The sequence below is a fragment of the Camellia sinensis genome, chromosome 7 (assembly GCF_055761805.1).
Source record: "Camellia sinensis isolate YWXY chromosome 7, ASM5576180v1, whole genome shotgun sequence".
Classification (NCBI taxonomy): domain Eukaryota; kingdom Viridiplantae; phylum Streptophyta; class Magnoliopsida; order Ericales; family Theaceae; genus Camellia; species Camellia sinensis.
Window position 1 is genome coordinate 159,804,020 of NC_138967.1, and position 20,494 is coordinate 159,824,513.

The 20,494-nt window shown below is 40.2% G+C and overlaps 1 protein-coding gene across 1 annotated transcript; it reads left to right on the plus strand.

Moving 5' to 3' along the window:
- The first annotated feature begins 1,358 nt into the window (after positions 1-1,358).
- On the plus strand, positions 1,359-4,246 carry LOC145794838 (translation initiation factor IF3-4, chloroplastic-like). Its single transcript, XM_082877190.1, has 5 exons — positions 1,359-1,450; positions 1,881-1,936; positions 2,047-2,073; positions 3,527-3,584; positions 3,693-4,246. The coding sequence occupies exons 3-5, from the start codon at positions 2,069-2,071 to the stop codon at positions 3,867-3,869; spliced, it is 240 nt and encodes a 79-aa protein (XP_082733316.1). The 5' UTR covers positions 1,359-1,450; positions 1,881-1,936; positions 2,047-2,068; the 3' UTR covers positions 3,870-4,246.
- The last annotated feature ends 16,248 nt before the right edge of the window (positions 4,247-20,494 follow it).

Consider the following 20,494-nt stretch of genomic DNA (forward strand, 5'->3'; position numbering starts at 1 on the left):
CACCTGCCCTACAGCTACCATTCCAGGTGATGAAGATGAAGATGGCAATGGAATCGCTGCAAAATCACACACACCACCAAACTAATATTAAAAATAAAAAATAAAAAAAATTAAAAATATCAAATTACATTTTTTTTTCCGGGTGTCAAAATTAGTGGGTTAGTTAATTAGTTAGTAGTAAGTTAAATTACTACTTATAAACATTCGATGCTTCACCATAAATTCAAACTCAGAATCTCCCCCAATTTATTTCTTAGAAATCAAGGAGTATAATCACTTGAATGTTTGAAAAAAAAAAAAAAAAATGAAACCCAAGGATCTCAACTACTTGACCTAAACTTAAGTTCTTCATAAAACTATCAATTGATCCATATCAAAAATAGAAAAATAGTTTAGTCTTTAGCATAATTTGAACAAAGTGACAAATGTAAAGCAATAAATATATACATATTGTAAGTACATCTACAAAAGCATTTTGTTTATGCCCATTATTCAATATTCTACCTAAGTATGTAATGTGATAGGGGATGGGTAGTGGCAGAAGAAAGATCGGTCTTTAGGTCTGATGTGTGGGGATAGTTTCTTCGTTCTTCCGTACCTTATTTTTTCTTTTGTTCACATCCCTAGTTATTTTCTTGTTTACTTTAGGCCTTGAGTGTGGGTTTTTAATGGGGTTGATGCTGGATGTCTTACATGTGGCTCCTTTTGGTTACATAATAGTATATTTGTTGAGCAACAGTGGACTTGCTTCTTGTGAGTTAGAATATCTGCAAGGAGACATAAAATGGACCGGAATCTCAATTGAAGGGATGTTCATCCATCATTCATTTCGTGCTGGATTCCATTACCTTCAGGAAGGCTCCTAATATGCTTTACTGTGACATTTCTTCCTTTCAGCCAATGGAAATTTATGTTGATGACGAGGCGAAATTGACCCTTCATGGTCTTGTACAGGTATTGCTTTGGAAGTTTGGTTTTTGGTCTTTGCCTTATTTTTAACCATTATCTTACCTCTCAATTTTAGGTGTTCCTCTTTTGTTAGGTTTTCCCCTTTTCTGACATCTGTGGTCGTTAGTTCTTCCTTAACTTCATCTCTGTTAAGATGCTGAGCATTTTTTACTTCCATCCGGTCAGGCTGAGGATCTCCTTCACCGTTTTTTGATTTTCTTAGTGCTCCACCCAAGGTGATACTCTTCTTTGACTCTAGTAATTTCGTTATTAGTAGCCGTTGTCTTGGAGCTCATTTTCCCCAATCAATGGTTTTGTCAAACGTTTAACTATTCTATATTTTTTTTATATTTATTTTGTGCAGTTGTGGGAAGTGTTTGCCTTTTGAGCTTCTCATGTGGCATTGTGCTTGAGTTTATTTGATTACATTTCTGTTGTTACTAATGCAGGTAATATTATCGCCAGATGCAGATCCACCAGTTGTCAGAATAATGGATTACAAGTACGACATGCACTCACAAACATTCTTCGGCTTTCTTTTTTTAATGGTGGATGCACTTTGATGCTTCGATAAAATCCTACTCTGAGATCACGTTGATATTAATTTCTTGATGGATACATATTACATTCTACTAATATGGGAATAATCTTCAAAAAATTTCATGGTGCATATTTTATGAAGATTTATGTGATCTTCACATTATTATTGCAATTGACTAATTTACTTTAGGCTACTATTTTGGACAATTGCTTATAGTTAAGGGCATTGAAAAACAAACATTAAATTTAAGGCTTGGGGGTGAGACAATGGCTGAAAATATAGATGTTGAAGTTGATGTTCTATCCCTTACCTATATTTTCTATGTTGCTTATCTGTCTTGTGAATGGTTAGACTTGATGCATATTGATATCTAATTTTACTTCCCTTGCAGTAAATATAGATATGAACTGCAAAAGAAGAAAAGGGAACAACAGAAGAAAAGTATTGGTGAATGTCTCCCCTGTTTGTAGTTTGTTGTTTTTCTCCTATTTATGCATTAATGATCTGTTATGAGGAAAGATACTAATAAAATTATGCACCTGAATGATAACCAACAGGGTGGATTTGAAGGAGCTCAAGATGGGGTAATTAACTTGGCCTTCGAATCTCGCTTTCACTTATAATCTTCCTATTAAAATTTGCATATTGTTTTCCATTGCCTTCTTGTCTTCTAATTTCCCAATGACTTCATCTCCTTTGTAATTCGTGGATGTGCCTTTGAATGTTGAAATGCACATAGAACATGGGAAGTGTAGTTTCAATTAAAAAAGTGTCAAATTTACCAAAACAATCTGATATACTACTGATCGGTATTCGAACTTGCCCAATCTGAAAGTTGGGATATTAATATCTTTCTACATTTGGGAATGAGCAATTGTTCTTACTGTTCTTTCTTATTTTTGACTGAAATAATTGGTGGAAATTGGATTTTAATGAATGACATCATTCTGTTTTACCAATTAAAGGTGTACATAGGGAAAATGTAGGCCAACTTTGTGATGTGGTCAACGTGGATGTTGAATTGTCGATACGTAGCTGTTAAACCTGATCATCCATTGTACTGACACATCATAAGATCGATCACAGTTAGGACCAGCCATGAAATACCCAGTTGGAGGGGAAATATACACCTCAACCTTGTGTCTTTTGTGCACTTGTTTTTATTTATAATTTATTTGTGTTGGTAATCTACCCTTTTATTGGGATGTTTCATATCTACTGTGTTGAATCGCTTGACTTTTGAACTCATGGGGTAATGTTCAGGTGTATTGTTGACCAGTTGAATTTTATATAAAATATTTTGGATTTACACATACATTCAATTCAATGTACAAAGTCATGTCAAGGATAGGAGGGTACTATACACCTCTTTTTGGCAGATGATGTGGTTGTGTGTGAGAGATTTGAGTACTTCTATCAGATCTCAAAAAAGAAAAAGAAAAAGAAAACAAAGTAGAGAACTGTACACCTCACTTCTACTATTGGGCTTACTTATTTATAATTTTTATGTTTCAGCAACCCACCCTTTTATTTGTTTTTTCAAATGTACTACATTGAATACTACACTTCTAATCGTAGGATTTGAAATTTCACATAATATTTATTATCTATCATAGATTAGTTGAATTTTTATCAATTGTTTTGGAATCAACATAAATGCATTTAATGAATAAAGTCCAAGCAATGACTTGATTAGCTTGTAGTGATTTGGGTTCCAGTTCTTTTGAGGTTATGTAACCAATGTTTTTATTAGAATCTGTATATCATGGTTTGGTAAAAATCTTGCATGCTTAAAACCCCTTTCTGCAATGTTGAACACTAAATGAGGTAAATGTTTATTTATTTATTTATTTGTATATGGCTTTATATTTGTAAATTTAACTTTTCTTCTATTTTTTAAGCTTCTCTCCATTTTAATGCACATTTTTTGGGGTCTTTATACAACTGAAAATCTTGTTTTGATAAACGAGTATAGAACTTTTTGTTACTAAATGCATTTCTATTTATTTTACTTGTTTCTATTGATTCTGTTGACAGTTACAACATCGATGTGCGTTTGAAAGCTGCACGGAAGTTTCTGAATGATGGAGACAAGGTGGCTTTGAATTTTTTTTTGTGGTGCCAACATATTCATACTGACACACTAATTTATGAATGATTTTGCATTCCTTTTACTATATTGATATCTAGTCAATTCCTGTAGGTTAAGATTATAGTGAACTTGAAGGGCCGTGAAAATGAGTTCAAAAATAATGCTACTGAGCTTGTTAGGCGTTTTCAGAATGATGTTGGGCAGATACTTGTATCTATCTCGTTGTTCAAAATCTTTCATACTTCTATCTTGGTGCCAACTTTTTTAGACATTCGACATAAGTTATAAAAAATGAATATCGTACAGTGATAATGAATTTTTAATTGTTGGATTGAAGTGTATAGGAAAATTTATGATCTGAAGTTACTATTTAATTATTTAATGTCATAGTATTCATTGTGAATAATTAGTCAACAATATTTCTGTTCTATTGTACCTATGATTTAGGATCAACTGTTGTATCCTTCTTCCATTTTAGCCTTGACGATTATATTTACTTAATGTTTCTAAAACCATAAGAAGTAGAAATCTTCTATATTTGCTATTAGTTCCTTCACTGAACTAGAAGTGCAAGTGCTTGTGCTGCTATATATAGCAGATTTCACCTCTCCACATAAAATCTAATGCATCAGTCTCTCTTTTGCTTCCTTGGATGTGTAACCAAACAATTAGAGAGGACTTCACCTCTCCACATAAAATTCACAATGGCCAGGATATACAGTTGTTATTTTCTGTATCTATTTCAGTTATAATTTGGTCCATCTGCATCAAAGTTGTGCCCAATAAGCTTGTCTTTTAACCATCATTTGTTTTTGCAGAGTTACAATCGGGATCTTTTCTTATTTCTCTACTTCCTTCTCATCATAGTTTCAGCAATTACTTCTTTCAAGATTCATCATGATAAGTCACCAATCTTAGGAAAATCCATACTGTATCTGAACAGGCATCAAACTGAAGAGTGGAAAGGTTGGATGCAGGTTAGTCAGTTTTTAAGATGACATGTCTATTTCTTAGAATTGTCTAATTTTTAGAATTGTCTAATTTATTGTTACTTGTTTTCAGTGTAAAAGAAACAATTTATTTCTTTTGTGTTTGTTTCTAGTGTCTCTTGTGATTTGTTTGGAAGTTTGAGCTCTGATCAATATAATTCCCTCCCACTCCTTTCAGTGTTTCTCTAGCTGGAAACACTTCCTGTCTTGTCTGCATCTTGTAGTCAATCCATAGAAAATATATTGGTAGTTGATAAAGAGAAGTAACTTTGAGATGGGAAATTGCAGTTGGAAATGGTTAGAGAGAGAGAGAGAGTCAACAAGTTGCTGAAAGTTTATTTATTACCCTGCTCTATAATTGGAACTAGGAGCAGTTTGTGAAGGGCCCGGGAATGTTGCCTTCAAGTTTAATTGAGGTGGGATGCTGATCAAATCTTTTGGTTATAGGACCTCCAAACTACGCTCTGTCTGAAGTCATTAATCCTGTGAATAAATTAAAGCTCTTTTCAGCCAAAAGAATTTTGTTTTCACTTCCTAATCAGATGAAACATCTAGAATAACTTCTCCATGCTTAAATTCAGCATTAACTTCCCATTCCTTGATGCTCATTCTTTTTTTTTCTTCCAATTATCATGCAAGGATTAGCAAAGAACTTGGCTTGAGTAGCTCCTATTAAAATGCCTTTACATGTTGGTCATCTCTTTTGAAATGCCCCCAAGAATGTCAAATAATGCAACTGGCCTGGAGGTTACAGATGCACCAAGCTCATCTGAGATGCATGAATCAGATCCATCTGAGATGCATGAATCAGATTCGTCTGCTGCAACTGCTGCTACTGGTTTGTTGCTGCTACCGCCCTTGTGGTTGATGCTTGCTGGGCTGCTGCTGCTGCAATGTTGCTGTGAGGCGGCTGCTACTAGATGTTGGTCTGCTGGATAAGTTTGTGGATACTTTTCATGTCGTTTTGCCTGTTTTTGTTAGTTTCATGTTTTCATTTTGTTATCTGTTGTTTGTAATGTGGGTTCACAATTTGGATGTATTTGGGTATTTTAGTGAGTTTACCTTTTTAGGTTTTATACACTACTTCTAAAAGCAGTATCAACAATGTTTTTTTTGCTTGCACATCAACTTTAGGTGATTTCATATCAATGTTATTAGTTTGTAATAGTGGTGCCTGAGGGATGCCTCTTGTAAATCTGTAAATCTTATAAAAATATATAAATTATTTTCATTTATTTTTGTTGGTAAATGTGTCGCCAAAAGTTTATTTTTGCCCACTCATATTGTGTTGCTAGAAGTGTATTTTTAGCCAATGCCAATTTGTCGTTGCCAAAAGTAAACCTTTATCGACAACAAATCGTCGGCAAATGGCAATATTTACCGACGTAAATGTGTTGCTAAAAGTTTACTTTTGCCCACTCATATTGTGTTACTAAAAGTGTATTTTTTGCCAATGCTAATTTGTCGTTGCCAAAAGTGAAGCTTTATCGACAAACAAATCGTAGGCAAATGGCAGCATTTACCGACGAAAATGTGTCGCCAAAAGTTTACTTTTGCCGACGCATATTTTGTTGCTAAAAGTATATTTTTTGCCCATGCAAATTTGTGTCGCGAAAAGTGTCACACAATCATCATATTTGAATGACTTTTACCAACGCAAGGTAAATTGCCGACGATGGATGAAGGCTTTTAACGACGACTGTGTTCGTCGCTAAAGGAATTACTTTTACCAACGCAATGATAAGTTCGTTGGCAAAAACTTTTGCCGACTCACTTTTACCTACGGGTTGCCAACGTAGTTTTGTATGTCGGCAAAACTTTTTGCCAACGAATTTTCCCTTTTAGCAACATATTTTGTTGCGTTGCGAAAAATGCAATTTCTTGTAGTGGCTGCAACAGAGAGCAACAGAGCCAAGAAAATATATTTGGCAGGAAATGTGTGTACTACTACCACCCTCCTTATCATGTCTCAAGCTCAAAGGAGTGTGGTACTTGGCTCTCAAGCCACCAACCAAGCATTTCAATGCATGATGGCCCAAGAACCAAGCTTGTACAAGCTTAGTGAATGCGCACAGGAGACTCAAAGTGCCTCCACCCCATCATGCATGATCAAGGGTGTTGGCGACTAAGAAATGCAACACGCTTCATCACTTTGAGTATGAAACGTCTCACATTTCTTGTGTTTGGATTAATGTCCGATCCAAACACATGCAATGCAACACATATATGTTATCTTGCCATGTTTTACTTTGCTCAACTCTTGTTTACTCATTTACATTACCAAACCATTCCTTAATTGGTTAAGTTCAATGTGCAAGTCCTCTAAGGAGAGGAGGTCAACCAAAAGAATGGTTTAAGGCATAGAAGAGACCATTCCTTTGACTAGGTGGAACCCTCAAAAGAGGGTTAAAGTCATTTAAGCACAAGCCTCAATCCTAAGCATTAAACACAACCTCAAGACTAACCAATCCTCAAAACAAATGAAAAGATGAAGAAGGGAAGGAGGTGGCAGAATTTTAGTGCTGAAATGGCATGAAACACAAGACTCTAACATGCAAACAACTCATGTACACCATATTAGACACTTAAGCATTAAAATTAGTGAAGAGCTTTACACTAGAATCATGCAATATTGAACTCAAACAGCCAAACTAGCTTTGGACAGAGCTCAAACATGTCAAAATAAAGGCCAAAACATGCTGAGATGGGAGTCCATGAGGCCATAAAATCATGCTCAAGTATTGGCACACAAACAAGGCATAAGGCACAACTCACAAAAGCTATGAAATAGTGGAATATATGAGAATGTGACTATGCTAAATACACTGAAATCATGTGAGAAATGAGACTAAGTCATGCAAACAACTCAAGCAAAGCATGCTAGGGACTTTGAAACTCAAAGCTAGTCAAGGGCCTTTACACTACAACCATGCACAACAAGTCTCACATGGCCAAGACCATTAAAAATAGAGCTAAAGCATGCTAAAATAATGGCACAAACATGCTGAGGTAGAGCTAACACAAGCTAGGATGATAGGCTAAAGCATGAAGCATGTTAGGCCAACAAGCATGATTGCCCTACAAGTACCAAAAGCAAGAAAGAGGTGACCCAAACACCCAAAAACAGAGTTAAAGCATGCTAAAATAATGGCAAAAACATGCTGAGGACAAGTCATTAGGTGATAGAAAAACATGCTCAAGTACGAGGCCATCTATGCACACAAACAAGATACAAGGAGAGGGGACCACCCCCTCCTTTTTTGAGCCTCAAAACCAACTTTCTACCACTGAAATTCCTCTGAGTTTCAGTGGTAGAAAGGCCAAACAAAGGGGGGTACAAAGGCTAAGGAAGGTGGCTCAAAAGGCTTTACTAGCCAAAGAGCCAAGGAAGGAAACCACCGCCTAACCAACCAAGATTGAAACCAACATTTTAAAGCCTTAAAATTAGAGTTTTTAAGAGGTTAAAACCAACCTTAAACTAGCATGCAAAGGTGGCAAAGCAATGAACTAGAACAAAGCTTAAAAAGGTGAAACTCTTACCCTTGAAGCACAGCAAGAAGACAGCAAGCTTCTAAGCCAAAAACAAGCCAAAACCACTCCAAGGAGCTTAAACAAGGACTCCAAGATCCTCAACACTAAGGTGAAGGTGTTTGACTAGGTGTTTTAGTGAAAATATGTGAAGATAACTCACTTTTAAACTCAATATAGCACAATAGAGAGAGAGAGAGAGGGAGAGAATTCTAGAGAGGGAGAGAAATTTCAGCTCTGAAATTTTGTAACCCCTCTAAAGGGGGAGGGACCTCCCTTGTATAGGGCAAGCAAGCAAAAATCTTGCTTCATGTCTCCATACACGTGTATGGAGGATGAGTCTCAGTGAGCCATAGCTAGCTCAAAAGATCTGAAAATATCTAAAAAGGAGAAAAATTGGCCGCCGGCTAGTTAAGGTTGCCGGCCGGCCACTTCCCCTAGCCAGCCAACTAATTCAAGTGGCCTACAAAAGAGGAAAGTGGCCGGCAAGGCCTTCTTCCCCCCCTAGGCACGAGGCAAAAAGGTTTGGCCCAAAAATAAGGCCAAAACACAGAGAGTTAAAAGGCTCAAAGACAAGGCGCTCAGCCGAGACCTTCAGGCGTTCAAAACAAGCACAAACATGCGCAATCATCGAGTGCACAACCAATGACGTCAAAGTCTTGAGGTCGGTCAAAAATGGGGTGTTGTAGACGTCCCTGAACGCTCCCGGGAGGGTGGAGCTCCGTTCTGTTCATTTTGGGGTCACTACAGCTTAGCACTCTCAAATTTGTCACGGTTCTAAGTCTGAACCAAAGAGTTCAAATCCGGCAAATCGTTTTGAGAAAAACAGATTTTTGAAAGAAGTGCCAAACATGGACTGCTTTGCCAGATACAGAGTCGCCACCTAAATGTTTTTTAATGGGAAATTTGGGAAACCCTGACTCGGTGCCAAAGGCCACGTGTCCGTCATCACCAAAGTTGCCTCGGCTCGTGAACTTGGGTACGATTGGGGAAGGTCACTTCGTGAGCACCCCCGCTCGCCCGGTCAGAGACCGGCCTCTACTAACCATGATATCTATTTTTGAAAACACTGTATGTTCTTATTCCGGTTATTAGCCTAGGTTACTATGTGATACGCACAGCATACAAGTATAGACTGAGTCGCCTAAATTGGAACGAAACATTTCATGTTTGTTTGTTTGAAAATGGTTTGATGGTGCTACCCGCAGGTAGGCTTAAAGATGCAGATTTTGCCACCCTCAGGTGGGCTTAAGAAAAGATGGTTTTGCCACTATCTAGTGGGCTTAAAACTCACAATCAATGATTTGTTCCAATTTAAACAACCCAACCTTCACCCACAGGCATTCAGGCAGATATATCACATAAGCAATTAGCCTCATGGTAAGCATGCTATTCATGGCAGTCACTCACACGCATGCAAGGATGCTAAAGCATAAAACTTACCGAGTACTCCAAGCCAAAACAGACATTCATTAGAAATCCATGCATGAATCCTAAGTATACAGAAATGCCTAATGCAACACATGCAAAAATGCAAACTATGGCAGGCTCGACTATTCTAAACATGGCATATGGAATGCTACAACTAACATGTATTCGATTTGGAATTGAAAATACAATGCAGTTAGTATGATGCGCCGAGCCCGGTGCATGCAAAACAGATGAATGAATGCAAACATGCTATCATACTGTATGCTAATTGAAATATGCCCTAATCTAACCATCATAAGCGGATAAATAAAAGGGAGAAAGACGTGGGGTTGGAAGACATACAACACACACACGCACACTTATTACAGTTGTGCCCTCGCGCAGAGGGTCCGAATAAATAATACAGTCCCAAATGAAAGAATATTACAGTCAAAATAATACAGTCCAAATAATATACAAATTTCTAATTAATTTACAAATTAACTAAGAAAATAAAACTGGCGTGCAAGCCAGGGACTGTCTTGCTTCTGAATGATGTATGTATGGGCTACCTTGCGCGGAAATCCACTGGGATGCCCCAATTAGCCTCTGTTTACACCCGTTTTGAAATGCGTGCCAATCCTCGAAAAGTTGCTGATTCTTCATTTTGCCGCAACAGAGAGCAGGAAAGGGGCATAGCAATGTATTTTCACAAATATATGCATGCCTCGATCCTCGTGCCACCAATCACGCATATCGAGGCATGATGGCCGAGGAATCGAATTGCACAATTCAATATAGGATGAATGCTCATGAAAACTCAACTAAAACCTAACTCCATCATGGATAATCCGGAGTGTCGGTGACTGGGGAATTGAGACACATTCCGTCATTCGGAGTACGAAATGCACCTCGTTTCCCGTGCCCGGGCTAACTCCTATCCCGAACATGATGCAATATGCATGATATGCATGAAATGCAACTAAGATACAATCCTAACATACACAATGTCATGGAATGGCATACACGCTATACGAGGTAAGACACAACCGAGCATACACAATGCTATGGATGAAATGGCATACGCAATGCAATAATGGGCTTACACCAACATGAGAGAGCCTCAGCCACACTCACATAGGAGGCCATCAGATGAAAACAAGACAACTTGAAATGCGTGCACGCAAACCGAGGACCGACCCTCAGGCACCGAAATGCCACTCTAATGAGACATGGCAAGGACATGGAATATGATATGCAAACATGCAAAAAACAGCAGCAAAATGAGGGGCAAAGCAGCCCCGAAACAAGGCGAAATGACACCCGATGCATGGAATTTCTCCCGAAATGCAAAACAAGGTACATGAAATGGCTTACAGCTATACAAAGCATGCATAATTGGAACATCAGATGAAAATACAGAAGCAAGACAGCCCCTAGACAAGCATTTTTACAGTTCAAAGCATGGCCAAACAGTAAGCACAAATATGGCAAAAATGGCATGCAAAAATGGCCCTAATGTGATGTAAAGAAACAACTCACAGCTGCTGACCCCAAACAGATTAGGGGCCTTCTACAATATTGAAGAGGGGCCAAAAATATGATATTTTACAGTTGATGGCTGGACCCAAATCAGTATACAAGTATGCTCAAAATGCCATGAAAGATAGGGTCCAAAAGAGGTCAAAACACAAAGTGGTAGATGCAAAGCCTAAACAGAAAAAGATTCTTCTACAACACTGAAGAGGGACCAAAAATATGACTATTTACAGTTTATGGAAACCCCCAAAACAACATGCAAATATGTCCAAAATGCTATGCAAAAATGGGGTAAAAAGGAGAAATATAACACAAAGCATGCAAAGCATTCATCAAACAGCCAAAGGCCTTAATGAAACATAAAGAATAGGCCAAAATAAGACTATTTTCAGTTCTGTAAAATGACCAAAAACAGAAGCATAGTAGGCTAATAGATCATGCAAAAATGGGGACCAAAGAGGGATATAACATGAAGTGGCATATGGAGGTCCCAAACCATGAAAGGACCTTAATGAAACATAAAGAATAGGCCAAAATAAGACTATTTCTAGTGCTATAAAATGACCAAAAATCGAAGCACAATAGGCTGCCAAAGCATGCAAAAATGGGGACCAAAGAGAGGATATAACATGAAGTGGCACATGGAGGTCCCAAACAGTAATGAGCCCTTCTTCAATGTTGAAGAGGGGCTCAAAATAAGCCTATTTTCAGTGCTGTAAAATGGCCAAAAACCGAAGCATAGTAGGCTGCCAAAGCATGCAAAAATGGGGACCAAAGAGAGGATATAACATGAAGTGGCACATGGAGGTCCCAAACCATGCAAGGCCCTTAATGAAACATAAATAATAGGCCAAAATAAGACTATTTATAGTGCTGTAAAATGACCAAAAACCGAAGCACAATAGGCTGCCAAAGCATGCAAGAAAATAGCATTCAAGGAAGATATTGAAGCAAGTGTAAGATGGGGGGCTCAAACAGGGTTGAGCCCTTAAGAAAAAGTGAAAAAGAGCTCAAAAGAAGGCCACTTTCAGTTAGGGCCAGAGCTCAAAACAGCAAGCATGTATGGCTTATAAATGATACAAGAAATGGACCAAAAAAAGGGGGAAATGAAACTTACCCTTGAAGACAAATCTTTAGCAACTCTTGGCTTGAGTTTGTAGCACCCTTAGGCCTTGGAGAACACTTTCAAACTTCTGGAATGGAGGATGGAAGGGTGGCTGTTGGTGGTGTAGAAGAAATGGTGGTAGAACTTAGGAAGTTTTTTGCTTGAAAGAGATAGATGGAAGGGGATTTTTGTATGCAAGCTTGAAGGAGATTTTTTCTAACCCCTAAGACCAATGCTGCCTGCTGGTTATATGGACCAAAGAGAGGGAGAAAAGGTGGGGAAAAGGTGGGGGAAAAGGAGGCAAGTTTTTCCCCCAAAAAATATCCCCCTGATTTAGATAATTCTGGGGGAAAACAGCTATACAGCTGTAAAGTGCACAGTGTAAGGATCATGGTCGGCCACTTTTTGGAGCTTCAGGTGGCCGGCCGGCCACCCCCCCTAGCCGGCCGGCTAGGGGTCAAAAGGGTCAAGTTGATTTTCTGGCCGGCCACCACAAAAAGGTGTCCTCCCAGGTCCCCTCATCACAACCCTGTGGTTCGAATTTGGAAACTGTAAAACAGGAGAGAGAATAGGCCATTTTTAGGAGGGGGTCAAAAGGGTCAGGTGGAATTACTGGCCGGCCACCAACTTTTAGGGTCCTCCCATGTGTGTACATCACAAATATGTGGTTAAAAGTTCAAAAAAATGGCCCAAGGGTATTCAACATTGGCTCGGAAGTGAGAAAAACGGGCGTCGGAGGGTGCCGGAGGAATATAACTTGGTTGCTGAAACAATTGCTGGCCTCCCGCCCTTCTACGGCCTTCCTGGTGATGAAACAGAGGTACCTGCCAAAAAAGAACGAAAACCGATGCAAAACGAATGCTCGGGGGCCAGAACGCACAGTTCGGGGTCTCGAAAACTGCCCGTTAAACACCGAAAGTGGTATTCGACCACGAAGTGGGTCTCTCAGACCTCAGTGTCCCTCAAAAGGGAGAAAATAAGAAGTATGCCAAAAATCAGAGCAAATGGAGATGTTTAAGCGGTCCCGAACCGAGGCACACGGCCTGACGGCTCTGAAAAACCGAAAACCAGGCTCCGAAATGGGCAAAATGGCCTATAGCCACAAAATGTAGCCCACAGCCACTGACAGATGGTCTACGAGACCTCTCCCTCCCCTCAGGAAAAGAAACAGAGAAAATCGAGTCTGGTTCGCAAACCGAGGCAAGGCACAGAAGAGGGTTCGGAAGTTCAGAGGCAGGGCTCACGGCCGCGACTCTGAGACTTCTGAACGAGCGCGATATGCAACATCACCAAGCGCTCAATCGGTGACGTCTGAGTCTTAAGGTCGGTCAAAAATGGGGTGTCTACAGGTGTGTACAATTGCCCCTCTTTAATAGAACGCAAAAGTCATGAAATGACGGGAGTGAATGTCAAAGCTCACAGACGACCCATTTTTGACAAGGCCAAAGACTTAGACAAACAAGTAAGATAACAAAACATATGCGCCCGCAGGCAGGGGCAAAAATGCAAATGACATGCACAATGCAGAACATAACTTATGATTATGCAAAAAGGGCTATAATGAAACATCTAGATGCAAAGGTTATGCAAATAAATGCTATAGCAAACTCCTAAGCAAACATGATACGCGTGGGAACTACAAATCGAACTACTGTTCATGCAGAAAGGATGTAAGAAAATTATGCAATCTTCACTGCGCTTCACGCAGGAAAGGCTAAAAGCGACATTGGGCACACCCGTGGTCTCAAACAAGATTTCGACGCGTTGCACGCGCAAGGAAAAGGAGTGGTATAAGCATTGGAACACGTTCCAAATGCTCTTAACCAAAGAAGGTCTATCCCATTGCACGCGCGAGGAGAAAGAACAACAATGCTTAAGGCATACGAGGTTAAATGCGATAGATACACAGAGTGAACATGTGCAATAGATACACAAAGATGAACATGTGTGATAGATACACAAAGGTGAACATGTGCGATAGATACACAAAGTGAACGTGTGTGATAGATACACAAAGGTGAACATGTGAGATAGATACGCAAATATGAACATGTGCGATAAATACACAAAGATGAACATGTACGATAGATACACAAAGATGACCATGTGCGATAGATACACAAAGATGAACATGTGCGATCTCTTATCAAGACATAATCAATATCAAACGGAACTTCTCTGAATGAACCGTACATACAATATCGTGCCTGCATAAGAAAGAAACTTTACAGGTACAATGCAATACAATAAGAATGCATGTTCTATGCGAGCTTGACAGCATGACACAATGCTTAGCGAGGCATATTTCATGCATATCATACGAGGAACGAAACAAAAGCATATCTTATGCAACCAAACATGGAGCATATGCTATACAACACCGAATGTATGCACAATGCAACAGGTACGGACAACTTCTACACGAATATAAGGGCATGCGCGATGCAATACAACATAACATGCACATTCTATGCAGCATAGAAACATGGGTAACGCAATGCCTTGCATCATATATATTCGGTGCTCAATGACAATAATGCACATGCAAGGCAATCATCGATAGCATGTTCAATGCGAAACATCGAATAAAAGAATGTGTGTCTGAAAAAGACCGATTCAATTGCAATCTCCGATTTACCTCTCGGAGGAGTTACAATGTGTTTCAAAAGGATACACCTCGCTCATGCCGGCCGACGGCGAGTCACACATCGAAGACATGAGTCGAACTTTCGCAGAGACACTTTGAGTTGAGAAGTGGACTTTTCTTGCACTTTCTTGAGAACCAAGCACTCAAAACAGTTTGAAAACACTCAGAGGGAACAGTGGGAACCTACCGGCCCTTTAAGTGGCCGGTCGGCCACAAAAACTGGCAGGTCGGCCAGTTTAAGAAATTCGGGGCAGTTTCGTCCATTTACACGGGGAACTTTAAAAACTCAACTCCCAAACACTTTTTCTCACCTACACAGTGCCGAAAACCCTTCCTCTTTGCTCCTAGACACTTTTCCCTTTCAGATCTGTACTTTTCACGCATTTTCCAACGTCCCCCGCGAAGTTGATTCGCGAAAAACTTTCCATTCTCTTCGTTTTGAACAGAACAAAAGTTGTTTTCGGAGCTTTTTTCTCCATATTCACCATTTGAGGTATGTTTCCCCCAAATTTGTCTTGAGTTTGGTGCCCTTTTCCCGGGCCTTGACTTTTTGACTTTTTCTCTTTCCGAGAGTTGACTTTTTGCATTTTCGTCCCATTTTGCTCATTTTTCACCTACTTTGAGATGGCAGACGACGTGCTGCACAATGGGGGTTCTCCGAGGAGGGAGGAGGAGCTGGAGCACATCCCGTTGCCACCCCGAGTCCGGCCATTCGACCTGGCGACGTACCATCTTGAGGTACATGTGCTACCACCTAGCACAGTGCGTCACTTCACTGGATTTGCGCGACGTGCGCCCGCAGATCTACTGCTACAGGAGTCGGAGTCCCATCTATCTCATGACGCCACTGCGGTACACACAGCACTCTTATAGTTTTCGCAATGCACTTTACATTTCTTACATAGCTCGTACTTTTGCTCCGTATTTTATCTGCTCATTCTGAACACATTCACACACAATACTTCTGCTCATTTTGAACACATTTACACATAGTACTTCTGCTCATCCTGGGCACTTTCGCACAAGACTTCTGCTCATCCTGAACACATTCACACACAGTACTTCTGCTCATCCTAAACACTTTCGCACAGGTTGACTCCCGCTTCACCCGCGGGTACGGGTCCACCACAGCAAGGGATTGGTACTTGGAGCTCCCTGACGGTTGTAAACACCCCATTTTTGACCGACCTTAAGATTCAGACGTCATCGATTGAGCACTCGGTGATAGTGCATGTTGTTCTCGTTTAGGGTTTCTGCATTTTTGGCTGAGAGCCTTTCTTCCGGGCCTCTGAACTCTTTGTGCTTTGGCTCAGTTTGCGGACCGAACCTTGTTTCTGTTCCCTGGAGGGTGGGGGTGGTGTTGTAGACCATCCTTTTGTGGTCGTAGACCACTTTTCTCGCTTGGAGACTAGTTTTTGATTTTCGGAGCCTTCGGTTGCGCGCCTTGACTCGGGACCGCTTAACATTCTCCGTTTGGTGTGATTTTTGAACCACACGTTGTTACCTCTGCCTAGAGGGACCCTGTGGTCTGGAAGACCACTTTTGTGGTCGTAAACCACTTTTGGTGCTCGTAGACTAGTTTTCGAGGCTTTCAGCTGCGCGCTTTGCCTCCCGAACTTTCGTCTTGCATCCTTTTTGGTTTGTTTTTGGTACAAACCTTGTTTTCCTTGTTTGGAAGGTGGTACAAGGGTGGGAGACCATTTCTTCCCCTTGGAGACCACTTTCCTCCCCACCAGCCAGTTTTCTGGTTGGCCAACTGGTGTTCTTGGTCTTTGGGCCATCTTTTTTGGTCGGCCACCACACCACTGCATTGTTTTCATGCTTTAGACCTCTCCTACCCATGGCCGACCGGTTTTATTCTTGGGAGACCACCTGTGGTGGTCGGCCGACCACTTCAAGTGGTTGGCTGCTTTTCATCACGTTTATGGAGATATTTTCTGTCCAGCCGTGTCAGCTGGAAGGCACAGGAACCATCCTCCATACACATGGAGGGATGGCCTTGAACCCTAAGCTTGTCCAACAAGCTTGTTCTTTGTTCTCTATGAGAGAGAACCTCCTCCTCCCTCCTCTAGGTTCAGATTTTGGTGCTGGAGATATACATACACATATATCTCTATATCTCTCTCTTGGTCTCATTTTTGTGCCTTAAAGTGTAATTTCTTCATACTTTAACACACAAACACACACTCAAACACCATCCTTTTGTTGCTGAGGTGCTTAGGAGCTAATTTTAGAGTTTTTGGTTTGGTTTGAGCTTGAAAAACCTGCTGGAGTTGTGGTTTTGAAGGTGTTCATCAAGGGTGAGAAACTAACCTCTTAAACCCTTATTCTTGCTTAAGATTTTGGACCTACTTGCATATTGTTTTAAGCTTAACTCTAAACTAAAAAAAGTTCTAATTTTGTATGCTTAATATGTTTGTTTAAGGTCATTTTTTTGTTGGGGGTGGTCTACCCCCTCTTAGGCCTTGTTAGGCCTTGTTTTGAGCCATCCCTTTTGGCTCTTGTTCTAGCCTTTGCATGAATTTTCTACCACTGAAATCCAAAGGATTTTCAGTGGTGGAAAGGTGGTTTTGGGGTCCTAAATAGGAGAGGGTCATCCCCTCTCCTTGTATTTTGAATGCTTGCTTTGAATGCCTCATGTTTGAGCATGTTTATTAAGCCTGTGTTGGCTGGTTCTTAGCATGTATTTGGGGTTATTTTGAGATGGCATGCCACTTTTTTTGGTTTCCTTGATCACCTCATGCATGCTTAATACACTTGTAGTGTAAATTTCATAAACCAGTCTTGTATGCTTCATGAAGTAGCATGTCTTTGTAACTTATGTTGGCTCCATTTCAGTAGGTTTTTGGTGTTGTTTTAGCATGCGATGACTCTATTTTGGGTGGGTTTGATGGCCCCTTGCATGCTCCATGCACTTGTAGTACAATTCCATTCAATAGCCTAACATGTACCATGCTTTAGACTACCATTCTAGCATGTTTTTGGCTTAACTCTAAGAAGATTTTGTCCATATTTTAGCATGATATAGCTCTGATTTGTGTTGTTTTGGCCATGCATGACTTTCTTTGTATAGCCATGGTTCAATATAGCTTGTTAGCTTTGTGTATCAAGTCCACTAGCATGCATTACTTGGACTATTTGAATGATTTGGCATCATTTGCAACGTTATTTCAGTCCATCTTTCATGTTCATGCACTTGAATTTGTCACTTATTCAATGCGTTGGAGGGTTTGCCCTTTATGTCTTAAACATGAACGATTGCGTTTGCCTTCATGCCTAAGCTTGCGAGCTATCATTTCAGTGTGCTTTTGGGGTTATTTTGCAATGATATAACTCTAATTTTTGTTGGTGAAGCCATCCTATGCTTGGTCTTGGTAGGTGTAGAGTAATCCTCCCTTTTGGCCTTGCATATCCCATGCTTTATGCCCTTCATGCTAGCTTATTTTGGCTTCCTTCCATACATGTTTTAGTATCATTTTGACATGTTCTAGGACTGTTTTGGGTTGCCTTTGCCATATGCGTCATGTTTTGCATAGTTGTAGTACAAATGCCTATGCTAGCTTCAAGCTTTGGGTGCCATAACATGCTTCATTTGTGTTGTTTAGATGATTTGGCATCATTTAACATGACATTTTAGAGCATGTAGCACTGCCATGTTCCCACTTCATTCACCCTTTGAATGCCTCTAAGGGATGTGCATTTGTTGCCTTGTTTTGGCCTAGCATGTATGCCATCTTGCCTAGGTCCTTGAGCCCCCATCTCAGCATGTTTTGGTCTTTGTTTAGACCTATTTAAGCTCTGTCCATGTTTGGTTCAATCATTTGTGCCATGTATTGCATGCCCTTTGTGTAGTCCCTTTAATGGCTTTGTGCCTTAGGCCCTCTTGCATGCTTTACTTGTGTTGTTTGAATGATTTAGCATCATTTCACACTTGATTTCAGAGTCTTTAGTGTTGTCACACTTCCATGTTTATTGCTTCTTCATCATATTTGAGAGTTGTGTTCTTAGGCCTACTTGATAGGCCAATGCATGTTCATGCATGCCTTGCCCTTTTGTGCCTTTGTTTTGGTGTTATGGCCACTGATTTGGGCATGACTAAGGTCTGTCCATTTTGCTTTAAGTCCATTGAGCTTTTTAGTTTGCATGTTGTTTGCATGCTTATGTTGTCTTGCATTGAGTATGCCATGTCGATTCATCGCATTGAGTATGCCATGTTGTTCATTGCATTGTGTATGCCATGTTCTTTGCATTGTGTATGCCATGTTGTTACTTTGCATTGTGTATGCCATCTTGTTCTTAGCATTGTGCATTGTGCATGCCTTTAGCCTTGTTAGGTTGTTCATGTTGCATTGCATGTTTATATGTTTAAGTTGCATGGCATGTTTGCATGCTTGAGTTGCATGCTCGTTGTTACATGTTGCTTGGATTAGGTATTAATCCGAGCACGAGAAATGAGGGACGTTTCATACTTGAAGTGATGAAACGTGCCTCAATTCTCGGTCGCCGATGCTCTTGATCATACATGATAGAGTTCTAGACATTTAGGTGTTTATGTGTGCATTCATTTTCATATTGAATTGTGCAACTTTGGCTTCTTGGCCATCATGCATTGAGATGAGTTATTGGTGGCCCGAGGGTCAAGAACTGCACTCCCTTGAGCTTATGAAATAATAGGGAGGGTGGTTGTGCACACATACCTTGCAAATACATTGCCATGCCCTTTCTTGCTCTCTGTTGCAGCAAATTGGAGAAATGCAGCAACAACTGGTCGGCTAGCCAGAAAAACTAGCTGGCCGACCACTTTTTCTGATCTACAGCAACAAAAAGTGGTCGGCAAGTGGTCTCCCACACCAACAACTGGTCGGCCACCCTCTTATAGGTCCCCAAGATGATTTAGAAGCAATATGGAGCTTGGTGCAAGTTTCTGAGAATAGTTGCAAACAGAGGCAAGTTAGAGCATCGCGACAGATTTCCGAACGAGGCGACCGGGCATGCATACACCCTTCTCCCTCTGAGGGCCTTGTTTCACTGCTTTACTTAGCTAATTTGCTTAGCTAGTTTATGCTTTGGATTATGTACTTTAAGTAGTTAATGAGTTTAGCTGCTTAATTGTTTTGTAATAGTTAGTTAACTAGGGTTAGTTAATTAGCTTCATTGTATAATAATTAATTTAATTAGCTTAGATTAGCTAGTTAGCTCTTTATTCGGACCCTCTGTTGAGAGGGCCAATTGTTATAATAAGTGTGCGTGTGTGTGATGCATGTCTTCCAACCCCCATTTCTTTCTCCCTTTTACTTAACCGCTTACGATGGTTAGTTTTAGGGCACATTTCGATTAGCATACCTTATGCTTGCATGTGTGCATCCATTCATCTGTATTGCATGCACCGGGCTCAGCGCATCATACTAACTGCATTGTATTTCAATACATTTACTTGAATACATGTTCAAGAGCATCTTATCAAGTTGCATTTCACATGACATCTTAGAATAGCTGGGCCTATCTGAGTCGCATTTTCGCATGTGTTGCATTAGCCATCTTAACACGAACTAGGATCATGCATGATTTTTAACTAGTTCTTTGTTTTGGCTCGGAGTACACTGTGAGTGTTTACGCTTTAGCATACTGCATGTGTGTTAATGTTGCCATGAAAGCATGCTTGCCATGAGGCTAACTGCTTATTTGATATAACTGC